General features: G+C 41.8%; 1 protein-coding gene across 5 annotated transcripts in view; it reads right to left on the bottom strand.

The window, feature by feature from the left end:
* The window catches only part of Dock5 (dedicator of cytokinesis 5), a 182,665-nt gene that overhangs the window by 110,637 nt on the left and 53,986 nt on the right, over nucleotides 1–18,042 (bottom strand). For all 5 annotated transcript variants that reach the window (XM_013143478.3, XM_063234885.1, XM_063234887.1 and 2 more), the window contains one exon: nucleotides 2,356–2,396. In XM_013143478.3, the coding sequence (XP_012998932.1) occupies nucleotides 2,356–2,396 (41 nt within the window). The remainder of the gene's footprint in view (nucleotides 1–2,355; nucleotides 2,397–18,042) is intronic.

Genomic DNA, 18,042 nt, shown 5'->3' with positions numbered 1-18,042 from the left:
TCCTTCATCAGCACCCCAAATGGATCCATCTGCTTATAAATGACATCAAAAATTTCCATTAAAACAATAGGCCTTTCAAGTAGCTTTTCCCCTGAGACAGAGGAAAAGGGATGCAGCCTAAGGAGAGCGTTTCTAACGGGCCGCATCTCTTAATGAAGGGGTGTCACAAGCAGAGTGTAATTGTGACAACTGGTTTTCAACTCAATTCCAGTTTTTCTTGGATTACTCCACAACAGAAACATACATTTCGACTTAAAAAAAAAATCAACACATCAGTGCCTGATCTTTGTTTCTGTCCTCACATCACTGCATTATGAAGTTGTTCTTTAGTAATCAAGAGCAAAGATGGGCTCTTGCTGAAATAATTCTTCTAAATGGTGAATTTTTTATTTCAATAAAGTTTTAAGAACCCGTTAATGAATATTAGAAATTAAAAGCACACAGAGAACTCAGGTAAACTGAGGTCAGCATTTTGCCCATCTATGTACTGTTCATATCAGGTAGTGGGGCACTGCAAGATGGATTTAGATGTACTAGGAAATTATGGGATACCTTGGAAACCAAGGTCTTCCATGCTGGAAAGATTCCTCACATACTGCAAACTCTGAAAGGGAAGCCCTGGAATCTGGGACCTTGTTTTCACATGTATGACATATACCCGTTAAAAACAAAGAATTCTAGCTGGGGGTGGTGGACACATACCTGTAATTCCAGCACTCTGGGAGGCTGAGGTAGAAGGTTCCAAGTTGGAGTCCAGCATGGACAACTTAGTGACTTAGTAAAGCCTTGCTTTAAAATTTAAGGGGCTAGGGATGCAGCTCAGTGCAAAGGCCCTGGGTTAACTCCCCAGTACCAGTGAGACACACACATGCAAAATCAAGAATTCTATGTGTGTGTTTCACCTGATTTTGTCTGAGAATTTTTAAATTCATTTAGAAAAACATGAATAGGAATTCAGTGACCGGAGTTTTCTTACTCTCTAACGAATTCCAGGACATTGTAACCACGAACTCCTAGTCTACTGTAAAATAACCATCACTTCCATAACTGTGAGTAAAATTACACCAAGTGGGCTAAACCTAAACCAAGCAGGAGTCGTCATGCCAGGCCCAAGGCTTCTCTACACCCCTACACAGCCCTCCACACCCCAGCACACCTGCCACCTTAGGTCTCCATCAGGAAGCTCAGACACATTGAAGTCAGCAAGACACTGAGTGGAAGCAATTCATTCCAAAGTAACAATGTGAAAGGATCTAATGGGGTAGAGAGCTTCAGCATCAGGGGTTAGAGAAGGGCAGAAGGATCCAAACTGAGGGGGAGGCATCCGTATCCACAGAAGAGTCCCCGGGCTCACTGGATTACTGCACTGTCACAGCAAACATGAGGTGTGTGTGCGAGCACACATGCAAATACTGAGCATGACCAAGGAATCAATGACTTCAGTCAGACTCAGTTTTTCACAGCCTTTGCCTTCTACAGAGCAGATTTTTAGGGCCTCATGCTCTTTTTGAAGGCGCTCAACGTCAGCCCACCTGTACAGGATAACCTAGCTCATGCTGCACCTGAAGCAAAAGAAGCGCAGGGTCTTCCTTTTTCTCTCCTTGGTGATGTAAACAGTATGTCTCTCACCCCTTTCTCAGTTCTCTATCTGGCATGTGAACTAACTGTGAAATAGTAAGAGCTTATCAACTCTGCTCTTTCAAAAGAAAGTGCTGACATGCTATGTTGCCCCAGCAAGCAGATTCAAAGGAAAAGTGCTGATGGAAATAAAACAACCCGAGGTGGCTACTAACATAACTAATGGATTTTCTTTAGCTTGATGTTTAGTAGGTTCGACACTCCGAAAAGGAATCATCTATGTCAGTATTTTTCAAACTCTGCCACGATGAATAATCATTTTTATCAGTATTAGAGGAAATGCATAGAAGAAAATAAAAATGCATGAAATACATGAAAATACTTATCTAATATAAAGGTTTCATAATACTTCCCACTGCAATTCATTTTCTTCACTTTCAGTTTCCTTTTTGGCAAATGTTAGAATTTGCTGTGTTGACTTCATGATGTTTTGAGGTTACAAGGCTGTTTGGAAACTGTTTTTCAACTTAATAAGATAGGAAAGAATCACATGGTGACCGGGAGACCCTAAATTCTGGGATTTCTGATCTGTAAACAAAAGACACTAATATTCTGAAGCACTGAGGTCTGAGCATTAGTTAACAAGGGAACAGAAGCTCCAAAGAAAACAAAGACAAAAGTCCAACCAGACTGACAAGGGCTAGCAAGAACAGATAAGGGGATAGGACTGCCTGGAGACAAGAGTTTGAATGAAATGAAAAATTAAATGAGACATACCTTTTTGGATTTGTTCTGGAGGGTATAGCCTCTGTACCAACCTGTCAGGGTATAAGAGAACACAAAATCTTTTATGTTTTCTGGAATAACATACTAGCAATATATACTTCTATGTTCTGTTAACACTCAGATGGAATCCAAGAGACAATATACAGATAATTTCCTAGAATACAAGCAATACTCCATGATAAAGTTCAGGTCTATTTTAGAGCTGTATTGTCTTAACATCTAGAGGCTTTAAAATCCTATTCACTTAGAACCAAGTGAATTATTTCTGTTCCTTATCTCTATTCTTTCAGAGAAAGAACAAAAAAGAGAACACATCCAAGCTCCTAATGCATTAACACCTGTAGTCATTCAACAGATGTCCTTTGTGTGTGTGTGCATGAATGAACATGAACTTTTCTTGTGCACACTCTACAGGTCATCTTATACTATTAAAATAGATATTTTAAGACCATTTATATTTGCTCAGTTTCATTCTTGTGCATTCCCAGGATAAGAGCTACCATTCCGGATTAATTTTGAACTGGAGTAGCAAAACTTATCTATGAAACATTTGTACCATATTCAAACACAGGGTAAAACATCTGAAATGATTTTAATAATACTATAAGCATTAAAAGGATTTTAAACCAATGAAAACATTTGAGATTTTTGCTGAGGCTTTAGGCAAAAACTGTACTTCCTTTTAAAAACTTAATAGACATGTATACATGACAACTTCTCACCCTTTTTCTTATAAAGAAAGTACTAATGTGTCTATCTGCACATACCTTATAGAAAACACTTACTGAACACCCAATATGGATACTCCACTGAAATAATTTTCCTCACCCCCACACCCATCAACTAAGACATCGATGTGGTCATCTTGCCCAGGAAAACCATCTTGGGAATAGCACACACACACAGGATACCTGCATACAGTGACCCAATGCAAAAACTAATTAGGATTTCAGGCATCTCCAATAAACCCTCCTGTAGTCTATTCTATATTTAACCAACCAGAAAATAGTTACATAGATTACAGTTATATACAGCCAGAAATAGTTATAGCATATATAATTTATGTTATATATGGTCTAAATATATTGTATTTAGCTGGACACAGTTTCAATTGTTTTCATGGATTTTAAATTATTGGGGGACCCCTAACATTTATGTGACTTGGAGCTTTTTGCTGGGAGCAGTGGGGTACTTTGCTATGGAATTGGGGTCTACAGGGAGGCACACAGTTGAGGGAGATACTTAAACAGGAAACTCTGCCCCCAGGTGTCAATACGGTGACAGTTAATCTTGACTGTCAACTGGCTTGAGAGACACACACCTAGGAGCTGAGTAAGGTGCACTTCTGGGTCATGCAGGGCAGCCCAATCTTGGGGACTGTATCTCTGGTCCATGGCCCCTTCGTCTTGGGCCTTTCCTCTGCTTCCTGCCTGCCTTGAGTTGAGCAGTCTTCCTCCTCTGGACCTTCTGCCATTATAGTTCTGTCTTAGAGCAGCCAACAACAGATTGAAACCTTTAAAATGGTAATAAATCCTGCATCTTTTGAATTGTGCATGGCAGGAATTTTAAAATCCCAGCAATACAAATCTAACCAGTACATATGGCAATGTGCAAGACTTCAAATACAGGAAGGCCAGCAAGTCTACCAGTTTGCCCCAGGGCCCAAAGACCTGAACTCATCCCTGAGGGTACGGACTTGCCTGGTTGTGCTACAACATGGAAACAGTTCTTGCATGAAAGTCTGGTTTCTGCTTCACTGTGAATCAAGGACAGAGCCAATGGTTGAGCTGAAAAACAACACTTCAGTCTTTTCCAAGCAGTTCTCATCTTTATAGGCCCTGGAAAGCCAACATGTCTCGCTACAGACTTTGATCCACTTTCAGAGAAGAATGTGTCTGTGTTTCTGTAAACAGTATCTCACACAGCCATTCATCACAGAATCCTGCTTCCTAAACCTGTCATTTCAGAAAAACTTTCCTTTTAACTTTCCAGGGTTTCTCTAGAATTGTGTACACTCAGAAAGCACAAAATTATCATGCTGGATTTGTAAAAATGAACACTCATTTTCCTTGGCATAAAATTTTCAGGTAATAAAAAGAACATTGTCTGTATCTGGTTTCCATCATATCCTCACTGTCATAGCTCCATAAATTCAACTGCTTACAACTGTAAGGGATATGTGAATGGCTCATAACCTGCTCGCTACTTCTGCACTACAACATGGCTTGATGTGTAAGCGAAAACACAATTTTGGGATTAATCCCAAGTATTTAGTCATAATTAAATATGATACGCCATTAGCCTTCAAAAAGCATCACAAGGCAAAGAGATAGCAAAGAGTGAATTACTCAGCAGCTTTAATGAACAGGTAGTGTGAAGCCACAGAGGAATCTCAGATGCTTTCTTAAATTATCACATCATTAAAAGGAAAGAAATGGTCTGGGGTAGTGATTCCAACTGGCTATTCTTCCTTCCACTTTGATGAAATGCCAGTCCTAAAATGTTAGTTATTGCTTTATTTTAGGTTTTGGGTTTTTTCGGGAGACAGGGTTTCTCGCCAAGTGACAAAGTTGCAGTGTCTGAGCACAAACTTGCAAATCTCCTGCCTCGTCCTCCGAGATTGTTGGGATTGTACGCAAGGAACACCAGGCCCAGCTCAAAAGCTAAGCTTACAGTAGCCATGGGGAATACCAGAAGTCATTCTGTACTAAGGTTACTCTTCCAGTTAGGTGACAAGTCTCCTCGGATTTCCTGGAATCTGTCTTCTCTATCTTGAAAATAGCAGAGCTCCTGATTTCACTGTGGAAAATGACTTACTTTATCTGGTTTCTATAAATCACTATCACTCAAGGCGCTCCTACCCACTAATTTCACTTCATCTGTCCAAATATCTCCCCAGCCACAGCACACTTCCTGGCTTGTTTGACTAAAGCCCCACCTGGCTCTTCTCCTTCATACACAACCGTTCAGCAAATATTTAATAAGCACTAGTAACATGGCAGAGAATGGCTGCTAATACGGAACATTCCATTGGGCGAGGTGATCAAAGAAAGCTTCTCTGAGAAGCTAAAAGGAACCAGCCATGAAAACGTGTGCAGCAAGAAACTTCCTGACAGAAACTGAACCAATGAAAAAGCTGTGAGGCCAGAGTAAGTGTGAGGCTCAAATACAGAAAGAAAATGTACTCACCAGAGCTAGTGTGACAACAGGGAAGCAGGGAGATGATATGAAGAGGGAGCCACAGTTGTGAACCCTGAGTGTTCATCAGAGACACCAAGAAACGCAAAAATTCTGATGGTAGAGCCACATCCCCAAGCATTCTAATTTAATTGGACTCAAGTTTAGAGCTTCTCAAAAGTTCCACTGGTGGCCAGGCATGGAGGCACTGTCTGTATCCCAGCATGTTGGCAGGCTAAAGCAGGAAGATCTCCTTCGTGATTTACTCAGAATCATGTCTCAAAACAAAATTTTTTAAAAGACTTGGGATTTATCTCAGTGTGATGGCCCTGAGTTCAATCCTCAACACACAAAAGGAAAAAATAAAAATGCCCCAGCGAAGCTAACACTGGCCAGGATTAATTTCCACAGGCAGAAGGACCATATGCCATGGGGAACTGAGGTTTTATTCTAAGTACAATGGTAAACATTGGAGAGTTTTAAATGTCACTGTGCCTTATGCTTTTAAAAGAACTTGCTGGCTGCTATAGGACCATGGGAGGTGAGGCATAGTAGGGAGAAGAACACCGCAAAGGAAACCGATTGGTGGATGCAGTAAAAGTGGAGAAAGAAGAAAAGACACAGGATATATTTGGAATCAATAGGACTTGCTCATGGTTTCACCGGGAACAGCCATAGACAGTGGGGAAAAGGCAAATACTGAAGAGTATTTAGTTCTTGGTCTTGAAAAAATGGGCAAAAAGCATTACTCTGCTATGGGAGGACTGAAAAGAGGAGAAATCTTGGAAATAGGAGGAGGAATCAGCAGTTATGTCCTCCTCAATATGTGACAGCTATGGTCATAAAGTGGATCAGAGCAACTGGGCATGTGCAGAAGAAAAGGCTTTCACCACAGTGAGAGCAACAGGCAGGGCACGTCCAAGCCCAGGCAGAATCACTGATGATAATTAGATAATAATTATTATTTCATAGCTGAACATAATAAAAGGTGTCATGGTTTGTAACTGAAGTGTCCCCCAAACTATCACATCCCAATATGAGGCCTGGTGAGAAGCAGTGGGTCAGAGAAGGCATGACATGGAAAGGGGCATTTTCCCTGGCTCCTTTCTTCTCTTGCTCTCTCTGCTTCCTGGCTGCCATGTGGTAAACAGTTTTCCTCCGTCCTGCCATTCTGATGTGCTGTTTCTGCCTTGGAGCCAGCCAATCATGGACTGAACCCACTGAAACCATGAGCCAAAATAAACTTTTCCTCCTTTATATTGTCAGTTATTTTGTTCTAGTAATAGGAAAGTGGCTAAGACAAAGTTATAAATACTTTTCAGAAACTTTGAGCATAAAAAAATCAGTTCGCAGAGAGCCAAGAAAAAAGAATTTAGTTCTAAAAATACGATTCAAGAAAAAGAAATATGCTCCTCTGGTGGTGCTACATAGACACAATAAATCAAACAACAGTTGTTTTTTTTTTTTTAAAAAAAAACCAAAATGTATGATGTGTTTATACTGAGTTATCAGTATTAGGGACAAATGGATCACTATTATGATTAGTGTGGCATGTAAAAGAAATAAATTCACCACAGTAAGACGTTACTGAAATCAGAAATGGAAATATCAAGTCATAAAAACACAGTTATTTAGAAATGAAGAGGAATGTAACACAAAACTTAGATGAAAGAGTTGAAAGATTTCAGAGTCAAAACTCCTCCACAATTTAAAAAAAAAAAAAAAAAAAGGAGAACCAGGCATGGTGGCTCTTGCAGGAGAATTGCTGGGAGTTTAAGACGAGCCTAAGCTACAAAGTGAGTTCAAAGCCAGCCTGAACTAGGGACTTTGGGAACAGTGAGACCCTCCCTCAAGAGAGACCCTGCCTCATAAAGAAAAAAAAAAATGTGTGCTATATCTCAGTTCAAAGACCCTGGGTTCAATCCCCAGTACCACCAAAAAACCAACCAAACAAAAAATCAAAACAACAACAACAACAACAACAACGAGATACTACTAAATACTCACTGGAATCTCTATAGAGATTGGCCACACCTTTGGTAAAGAGCAAATGGGCTATTCCTACATCACTGTTTCTTACATTACTGATAGTCACCCAGAGCATACTTTTCCTTTCTGGTACCCCAAAGGTGGCCTAAGGCACTGATTTCCAAGTCTTCTTGTCACCACTATAATGGGCTAGCAGCCACGCTCTAGGCTGCAGCATGGACAACACCCACAATGCCCCTCCCTTATCCAGGGCCACTCCAAGCACTTCTCTGAGAAGAAGCAAATGACTTTGCCTGTCAGTGTAAAGATCAGGGGTATAGGAAACACACTATGGTGGTTTCTGAAAGGCCAATGTGCAGCAAACCATGATCAACACAGCCACTTCTCCTACTGATACTCCCAAAGTGGCAGCAATTATGATCTGAGTTCTGCCACTGGTATGAATGTGCAGGAGTTATCAATCAGCCACTTCTCTGCAGGTCCCCTGAGCTCTGTGACAGCTACAGCTGTCCCAGATGCCCCATTGGCACTAAGATATTTTGTCCTTGCAGTAGGCCTGAAACCCAGACCTGTCCCATAGCCACTCTAGGTGACTCTACGATGCAGTTGCCCGGATGAACCCACCCCCTCTGCCACTGTTCCAAAAGTCACCACATAAGTACACAAAATGCAAGAGACATATGCATGCGTGGATACCTCCACCTCTACATTAGCAGCTCTGTCTCAGACTCTGTCAGTGCAGGATGGCTCCCTCTGGTACACTGGCCTGCTGTGCTGCAGCACAGGGCCCAGTAAGTCCTTGTGCAGGTGGTCCTACTGAACACATGATTTGTGGGTTCAGTGGACTGAGATAAGTTGCATGAAAAAGATCTGGTAACAAAAGAGCTATTAGCCCCAAAGAGCTCCAGACAATAGTGTAGCAGTGAAGAATCAAGAGCAGTAGAAAGCAACAGTCACTGGCAGATACCTGTGATGTCCCAGGAAGAGCCCTAGAAAAGCAGTGGAAGCTAGCCAAAAAGCTCCAGGAAGCCACCAATGGGGCAAAGGCTGCTGAGAGGCTGATAGGGGTGGCGAGGAGCCACTACGGCCTAAAGTTGTAGAAGTGATAACACTTTAAATGCAAGAACTAAGAGGTGATGGCACTCAGACTTCAGAGCTGTAACAATAACAGCTGGATTACTGGCACCCAAAGCCTGGAGCTGCTAATATTAAAGGAGCTACACTTTGTCAATTTGTGATTTCTATCTGAACTGAGCAAAAGAACCCTCAACCAATTAGTGACATTATGACCTAGCAATATCCCCATTCCTAAAGATAAATGAAAGCATATGCCCCAAAAATGCTCTGTAAGAATAGTTAGTGATGTTTTCTTCTCAATAGTCCCAAACTAGAACCTACTGAAATGCACCTCAGTGGAAGCAGGGATAAACATGCTATGACATATCCCTACAGTGGAACACTACTTGGCAATACAAAGGAAGGAATTGCTAATACACCATACCATGGGTGAACTTAAAAACTATTCTAATGAAAGAACCTAGATACACAGACATAAAGCTGACTAACAGGTAAAACAATTGGGTGGTGATGGAAATTGAACACTGGCTGTTAGTGGAGGTCAAAACCAGGGAAGAAGGCATCAGGGAATTTTGTGGGGTAAGGGAAATGTTCTGCATTTTGATGGAATATTCAATATACAGGCTGCATTCATTTGTGAAAACTGTTTACCTAACCAAAGTGCATTTCATTGTACGTAAGTTTGCTGCAATTTTTTAAAAATGTGAAAATTCACTGTCAAATGACTATTGCCCTGAAGTAGTAACTGCTGTAGTTACTATCTGGTAACATCAAATGGCATTACTCAAATGCTTTGGTCCAGAATTGTCTTTGAAATAAGTGTAAATTACATGTGAAAAATCACAGAATGATTTCTCAATCACTTTATTTTTGCCCTGTGTTTTCCCAAAGACATTATTAATCTTGAGGACTTGCATCGTACTCCACAATTGATTCTGAGTGAGTTTTCGCAATTTCCAAAAGCTTCAGCATAGAACTCTTGGTTCACTCAGCCAACAAATAGTTATTGATGCTAGGAAAGCAAGACACACCTATGTCTATACCTTGGGTCTTTATAAAGGGAAGAGAAAAAAATATACAGATAATGACATAAGCTTATAAACAAAAAATGTAATTTCACATAGGGCTAAAAGTTAACAAAGGAATAAAGTCATGGGGAAAAGGCTGACTCGGAGAGATGAAGCTACTTTAGAAAATACGGTTAGAAAGCTCTAAGGAGGTACATCACGGCACCCAAGACTCCCATGACTAATATGGTTGTTCATTCATTATACATAACAATACTCACTGAAAACTGGTGTGCCAGACATTGTCTTTGAGGAGGAAGGAAATAGATCCATAAACAAACAACCAAATACAAAAGGGCTTTTAATGGATCTGCTTGGAGACAGTGGCACATAAAGGAGAGTCCTATAAATATGCTGCCGACTCACAAGCAATTACTGAGGGGGACACGCAAGCATCTCTGAACAATGAAAACATCATTTGGATGTGTAAATAACGAGTGCTCTGTAAAATCACTCCTGCTTTTAACATTACCAGATAAAGGAGGCTTTCTCCCACATGTACATAATAAAAGATCAACAAATTATGTTTAATCTCCCATGAATTAGAGGCCACAAACACCCACACCGCATGTGTGTGTGGGAGTTGTCCCTAAAGTAGGAACAGGTGCTAAATCCCCTTGTTTTTTCCTTTAAGTGTCATGGGTTGGGTAACCTGCTGGATAAAACACAGTTAATTAGGCCAAAGGCAAAGGCCACATCCCCCGCAGGCCAGGTACACCTGACAGGTTTCTCGGTCAGACACTGCCCTCCCATCCCCCATCAACCGTCCTTCCACCAGAAGCCTGCTGTTCCTCAGGGGAAGGCACTACGCAGAGACAGCTGGGCGCACACACCGCACAAGGCAGGTGAGGAACAGCTCGGTCCAAAGGCCCTCCTTGGAGACAATAGTGGTTACACCTGTGTCCCTGAGCAGCACCTGCAGTTCCTTCCAGAGCCTTGGGTATCATGCCATTCACCCTCCAACAGCAACATCTGGCTCAATGCACTTTTGAGAATAAATCCAAAGGTAGAAAGTCAAAGGAAGCAAAGATCATTAAAAACTATTTGTGGACCTTTGATGAGATGAATCGGTCTCCTGGGCTAATTATCTTAGCTCCCTGTTATGCTATTGAGGTACGCAGAGTGGTGGACATTAGAAGTCTGCACTTAGCAGGACCCAAGAGCTCCTTATGTAAAAGAAGAGAATAGCAAATGAGTTGAAAAGGTTTTTCCAAGTCGACGGGGACTTACTATTTAAGCTTGGGATACAAACATGGGTCTTCTGCCTGCCAGCTCCTAGCTTTTCCCTTACACCATGCTGTCTCCACCGCCACACGGAGAGACAGCAAAAGGAAACACTTTCTCACCGCATGTCTCAGGTGACGGGGCCCCCCACCACCAAATCCTGCCACTGTGAGGCATACTCATGAGAACACATAGGCGTAAAAGCACACGTGCACATGCACTAAGAGAGAAAGAGATACATATGTCTAGAATACTACACATATGTAATGACTATATTCACGACAATGTGAAGATCTCCTTGAATTAATGGTGAAGCAGAAAACAGACTGTTTAAGGAATGTGCACCTCCACTGTGGAAACCAAATCAGGCCCTGTGAGGTTAGAGTGAACTTTCTTTCCTGGGAACCCAAGGCTCATGGGTACAGCGCCCCACATAGGAGGCCAGAAGTCCAGGAAAGGGTGGCACCTCCTGGTTACTCCTCTGGAATGCAAAGGCCTGGTTCTCTACCTCCCGTTGCCATACTAACCAGCTCGGAGGGTCTCCATTTCTTCCAATCCCAGTTTAAAGGAATGAAAACTGCAATCTTTTCAATTTCTTTCCCTAAAAACATCCTTTTTAAAAAATTCTCATTACCCCATAAAATCTAACCCTGTAGCTAAAAATGCCAAGAAGTTTTCCTCTAGTTGCCTATAATAGATGGTAACACAAGCCAGGGACTTCTATTTTTAGCCAGAAAGTATCTCCTTAGACAAGCAGAGAGATCTGGTCCAGGTGGCAGGGCGTGGGAGAAGCAAGCAAGTAAGTCCCAGTGGACAGAAAAGAGAGATGACACATATTTAAATGCCCACTGTAAAACTAGGAAACCTCTGTGTGTTTACAGACACCTCAAAGCTCAGTGAGAGGAGGGAAGCTCCATTTCCTCTAGTCTGGTTAATATCTGATGCGGGTTTGCCAATTCACTCTGTACTTCCTTTTTCAAACTGTAAGTAATCCTGCCAGCATTTAGTTCCTTTTGCTAAAATCCCTCCCTCTTTCAGGAAATGCCTTTCTCTAACTTATCCAACCAGGTGAACAACACTGAACTGACAGACTAGAGTGTGTAACAATTTCATCAGCCAATCACAATGAGTTTGTCTCAGCTCATTTTAATACTGGTTATGTCACCAGCATGAGCTTGCAAGATGGATGAGGCAGGGGCAAAGTGCATAAGGAATCAATCAAACAAAATATAGTTACGGAGCCCCTCCTTTTTTTATAAGGAACTTGTGAATATAAGCACTAAGTCTGAGCTCTCACAAGGGCGGAAGCAACACCATCTGGTCTAACAGGCAAGTTTGTGCAGAAGAGTAGTACAAGCAGGTAAGTTAATAAAGTACTGCAAAAAGAGACATATTTGGGGTACCTATAAACTTGTCTGATAACTATGTGAGAAATAAAATAACCTTACCTCCTTTGGAAAACTATGTTAAAATCAGAAACCAATTTGGGAAGAACCAAGATCTTGACAATTGTTAAGTATCCCTATCTGTGAACATGAAGCATCTTCTATTTATTAAGTTATTTGAATTCTTTCATCATTACATGCTTTCAATGATCATAAATGATTCTTCCATTACTATGAACAAGTGGTACATTTTTAACCTGTTTTCCTGACTGAAGCAAGGACAGAGATATACATATTATATCTTAATCAGTTTAACTTTTTCTTTAAATAAAATCCTTAACTGAATTTTAGCCCTTCAGTGGTTTGATGTATTGTTTTTCACAGTGAGGCTAAGATCTGGAAGGCATTTTCCACAAGGTTACACACTAAATAATACAAGTGGTTTGGCAATCAAGGTCTGAGGACAGCCAGGTATGAGCGTGTGGGTGTGCCACGTGGCAGGACCTACTGCATCGCCATGCACCCTTCCCAACTCCGTGATCCAACCAAGATCCTTGGAGACCAAAATCAGTGGGTCCCTGAAATGCTCTTAAGAAAGAACATTCCTTCCAAGAATTCCTTGCAGACTCCTTTTGCAGCTCAGGTTGTTACCTTAGCTTCATGGGCAGAGCTGCCAATGAGTTGACTTGAAGCATTAGTGCAGGATGGTAAAACGAAGCCAAGGTGGCACCCAGCAAAGAGGTCTGTGTCTGACCAGAGTTCCCACTTCCACCTTAGAATAGCATTTCTATAAATGCCTCCCCTCAAATCATGTGCATTTTAAAAGACGGATTTCAGAGGCACACTCACATGTACCTTAAAGTAGAAGGCATTTTCTTTTTTATAAGATGAAATTTGAGATGAGATTTTTTCCCTGGCTCTGGTTTTTAATGTTTCGCATTAACACACTTTTAAGGCCATGCACAGCTTCCGAAAAACACACACAGGAACAAACCAACCCAGGAGTGGCAACGGACAAGCCGGACTTAAAGCAAAGGTCAAACAGATGTGGGAAGTGACCAGGCACTCTTGACAAAATGCCACGAGCCCTGATGTGCTTTCAAGGCTGATGCCGAAATGTCTGCACACAGCACTTCTCCTAAGACCTGGGTTGTGGGGTTCACTGCCCTTTTTATTAAGGAAGGCAGTGCTTTCTCCACTGTGTATCCATGACTGACTTTGTGGACTGAGAATTACAATAGTTTCAGTTATCTTGATGAGTGGGGAAACAAAGATAGACTAAAGTTATGAATTCCTCAAATGCTCCATGGCAGCTTATATCCAGTAAGCTTTTAAACACGCTATGAACTCACAGCATTTTCAAATGTGCTCTGATTTTCCAAATCAGTTCAGGTTTATCTTGTGTCCTGGGTGGATTATCATCACGGGGGATGACTGACCAAATACAAAAAGAAATAGGAGGAAAAGAAAGGAAGGAAGGGAGAAATAATTCATGTGAGGCTACCAAGTTGATTATCATGCAGAACAGCAGAATGTGATAAGGCCTCTTCTTAAATTGGCCTTTCCCCAAAAGTTACATACCTTGCTGGCCCATACAACCCAGTGCAGGGCTCTTATCCTAACACCTGAGGAAGATAATTACTAAGTCCCTGTTTCAAAAAAATCTTCCAAAGCATTCTCTTTTTTCTAATGTCTCCATTAGAGAGTTTTTGTCAAAATTCATCACCACATAATTTACCTACCATAACTCCGCCCTCTCTACCTATTCACAAAGGCCTGCTCTGCAAAGATGAGAGTCAAAACATACACATGTTTTATTCCTCCTTGCTTTATTGAATATCTCTAACTCAATAACCAAATTCCAAAAGTTTTTGAGTTCTGAAATGTGGACACAAGTAGAAAATTCCATACCTATGCTCATGTGACAGGTACACTAAAAACGCTATCTAAAATTACCTTCTAGTTCATGTATAAGATACATACAAAAGAGTAAATGAATTTTGCATTTAGAGTTAAGGTTTCGCTTGCATACACAGATGTTCTAAAATCCAAAGTCTGAGATTCAAAATAGTTTTGGTTTTAAACATTTTGGGCAGGAGATATTCAAACTCTATAAGGAGCAGATTTGATTCAGGTACACTTAAAGACTGGCCTCCCTCTATACAGAAGAAACAGCACACACAGGGACTTCTTGTACAATCCAATGATTGTTCACATCATTTAGGGTTACATTTCCTCTGCTAGTCCATGTCTTTAGCGCTGGCCTGAGTCTATAAACCCTCCTGAAGTGCTATAAAGCTTTGTACTGTACCTGCCTCCGTGGGGCCGGAATCCCACTTGAGATACTATGTCACCTCATTAGTTCCTTCAGGGGTCAACTATGTTGTGTTTACCCAGAAATCACTGCTAACACCAGCCTCTCTTTCTCTTGAGCTTGTGGTGATTAAGGGAACTGAAAAAACTTAGTCAATAGATAAGAATTACACATGGGAAGCCAGTAGTGGAAGAACAGTAGTAGACCTTGTGCTTGAAGCCACATGTACGGGGTCTTATTATGCACAGGCCAGGAAAACTTCATGGTGACAGATATTGAAACCTTCTATTTACCAGGTGGTATGTAGTTTTCATAGCATTTGCTTTTCACTGGTTTTTAAGCCAAACGGTTACCCAAATTTAGATGAAATGACCACAACACAATGATAGGTCCAGCGCCTTGCTTAAGGACAATTAACCCACACAGGGTCAAATCACCTGCCTTAGAATCCTCCTCTACCTCTCTCGCTCTCCCTCAGCTCTGGCCTCTGCAGCCCCATCCTCTGCTCCTCGTAATCCTGGTAAGCATCTGGAATTTGTTTCTTTATGTGGTTTATTTAGAATTGTCTACTCCTCCAGGGAACAGCCTAGGAGAGCAGGTCCCAGGCTGTTTGGTCACTCAGGTGACTGCACTGCCTAGAACATCTCTTCCTCAGTTAATGTACTTGGCACATTGTAGGCGCTCAGGAAATACTGCCGCACAACCAAAGGACTAGAATTGGAATCTCTGGCGCCCATGCTCTTTTCACCACGCCCAGGGGTGGGATCTGGGGTGGGAAAGAACACTTAGGAGAGAACAGATGTCTTGTCATCAAAGACCTTCTGCTGGCAAAGACATGGTGTCCACTGTGTACAGTGCAATGCCAAAGACATAGAAAGGCATTGAGAACTTCCCTTCCCTGAAAAGCAAAGAATTCTTGGGGATCTACAGGAGATGAGCAATATAAGCTTCTCACTCCATATCTTTCCTTTTAGCAATGAATAGTGAGGTCACAGAGTCACAAGGCACAGGTGACAGAAGATCTCTCCCCTGGATGCTCCTGTCTTGGAATCAAAGTCCACACAGTCCGGGAGTTTTCTCAAAAGATGAAACACTAAGTTACCATATATACTTTAAGCCACTTCTAGGTATCTACCCAAGAAAAGTGAAAATATCTGTCCACAGGAAAACATGTACACAAACATTTATGACAGCTGAAGAGTCTAAGCGACTCAAATCTCCATCACCTGAGGAATGGGTTACTAACACGTGGTATATTCATGAACCAGGCATTATTCGGCAGCAAAAGGAAATGAAGCATTAGCACATGCTACAATGAGTGAACCCTGAAAACATTATGCTGAGTAAAACACAAAACATCACACCCCACACGACTACATTTATACGAAATGTTCTAGAACAGGTAAGTCCTTAGAAGCATAAAGTAGATTTGTGCCTGCCTAGCTACGAGGAATGTAGCACTTGCCTGCTGAGTGTGAGGTCATGAGTTCAATCTCCCATAGCAAAAAGAAAAAGAAAATAAGAATGCAGAGTTGCTTTTGGGGGAGAAGAGACTATTCTAAAACTAGATAGGGAGGATAGTGTCCACCTTTGTACAATGTAACTTAGTCATTTAATTATAGACTTTAAATGGGTAGATATGAGTTACATCTCAATAAGGCTGTTTATTTTTTGTTGTTTTCTGTCTTTTTGAGACAGGATTTCACTGTGCAGTTCAGGCTGGCCTTGAACTCACTTTGTAGCCCAGGCTGGCCTCAAACTTGCAGCAATCCTCCTGCCTCAATCTCCTGAGTGCTGGGATCACAGGCGTGTACCACCACACCCAAATAATGCTGTTATTTTAGAAATAAAAATAAAAATGTAAGCACTGGCCAAATTGTTCTGCAGGCTACAGGGACAGAGAAGTGGAGTCACTTCCTGTATTTCCCTCCTGGGAGGCAAGAGTGGCTCTGCCTGGTGACATCCAGGCTTCCTCCTGGAGGAACCCTGAACCCTGGCTGTGTATCAACTGGCCGTGACCTCCCATTCATTTTCACACACTCCACAGACCTCTGCTGAGCGCCTGTTTGTCAAGAGCAAAGGCCACAGACTAGCTCCTGTAGATAAAGGCAGAGCCAGCTTCGCCCTCAAAAGCGCAACACCACTCTTGGGGAGTCATTCATGCAACCACAGGGTAGGAAACAGCTCGGAGGAGTCCTCAGTGGGGCTCTGTTATGGGCTGCAGGCAGAAAGTAATTTTTTATGTCTGGGCAGACTGCTGTCCAAGCCACCGGAAGAGCACACACAGATCTGGTATGCATATCTCAAAGGCAGGGTGGGGCGGAAAGTACGGAGGGAGAGCCCCAGGAGTCACTAACAGGAAGTTTCCAGACACAGAATCCCTGGAGCAAGAAATAAAGCGCCAGAGTCACCCTTACAGGCTCACTGGCACTACCTTGAGTGTTTCTACTGTGTTTATTTGTCTTCAAGTAAGGATGGGCCAGGAGAAGGGGCAAACACAAGTTGTTAGTCAGCATTTCCAGTGTTCAATGTTTGCAAAGCTCTCCTGCCCTCACTCAGTCCTGAGCTGCCTGAAGTAACACAGGAATTCAAGATGCCAGCCAAGAACCCTTAAGTGCTTAGCAGAGACAAGAACCTAACTCTGGGCCTTGAAGCAGGCGCTGTTTTAAAAATTAATGTTGTAATGCTAACACTATTGAAAAATTATAACCCAATCTAATAATCTCTCTGCAAAGCTGACATGCCATTTGGGAGTTACTGATCTCGGCAAGCTCATGATGTGGGCTCTTGTTCCATCTCCTCCTCACTCACACCTGGACATGTGTCCATGTGTAAAGAACAGGCCCTGGTGTCCTCCCCCGAGATGAAAGCATTCTGTAGCTGACCCTGCAAGCCATTAGCAAAGCAGGACTTACAGCTTCTAGAACATCCTCTGAAGATGCATTCAGCTTGATACAGTGAACAATTTTTGTGCAACTATTAAGTGGGTCCGTAAGCCAACTGTGTGTTCACTGCAATATACCAGGAGCACTGTGAGGTTAGAACTTCTCAGACTTAAGTTCATGGTGTCTGAAATGGGTATGTTTGAATGTCTGTGTTTATATTTAGAACAGCTTGAGAATCCCTCATACAAACATCCAAAATCTGAAATGCTCCAGAAGCTGAAACTTCATGACAAAACTTTTGAACGTATTATATAAAATTACCTTAAGGTTAGATGCAAAAATTTAGATCAGAAATAAATATGTTGACAGAGATGGGTTCTGTACTCCAAGATATCTTATTATGTATATGCCAGCGTTCCAAAATATTTTTTGAAAAAGAAATTCTGAAATCGAAGCACTTTTGGATGCAAGCATTTCAGTCAAAGGACATTTGCCTGCGGGTTTAATTAATTCAGCGACCACATTAGGTCGGGCCCATAGAAATGCTGCCTTTGGGAACG

This window comes from Cavia porcellus, unplaced genomic scaffold, assembly GCF_034190915.1.
Source record: "Cavia porcellus strain 051 isolate PalLab524CR breed Dunkin Hartley unplaced genomic scaffold, mCavPor4.1 scaffold_24, whole genome shotgun sequence".
NCBI classification, from domain to species: Eukaryota; Metazoa; Chordata; class Mammalia; order Rodentia; family Caviidae; genus Cavia; species Cavia porcellus.
This window is presented reverse-complemented; position numbering and strand designations above follow the sequence as displayed.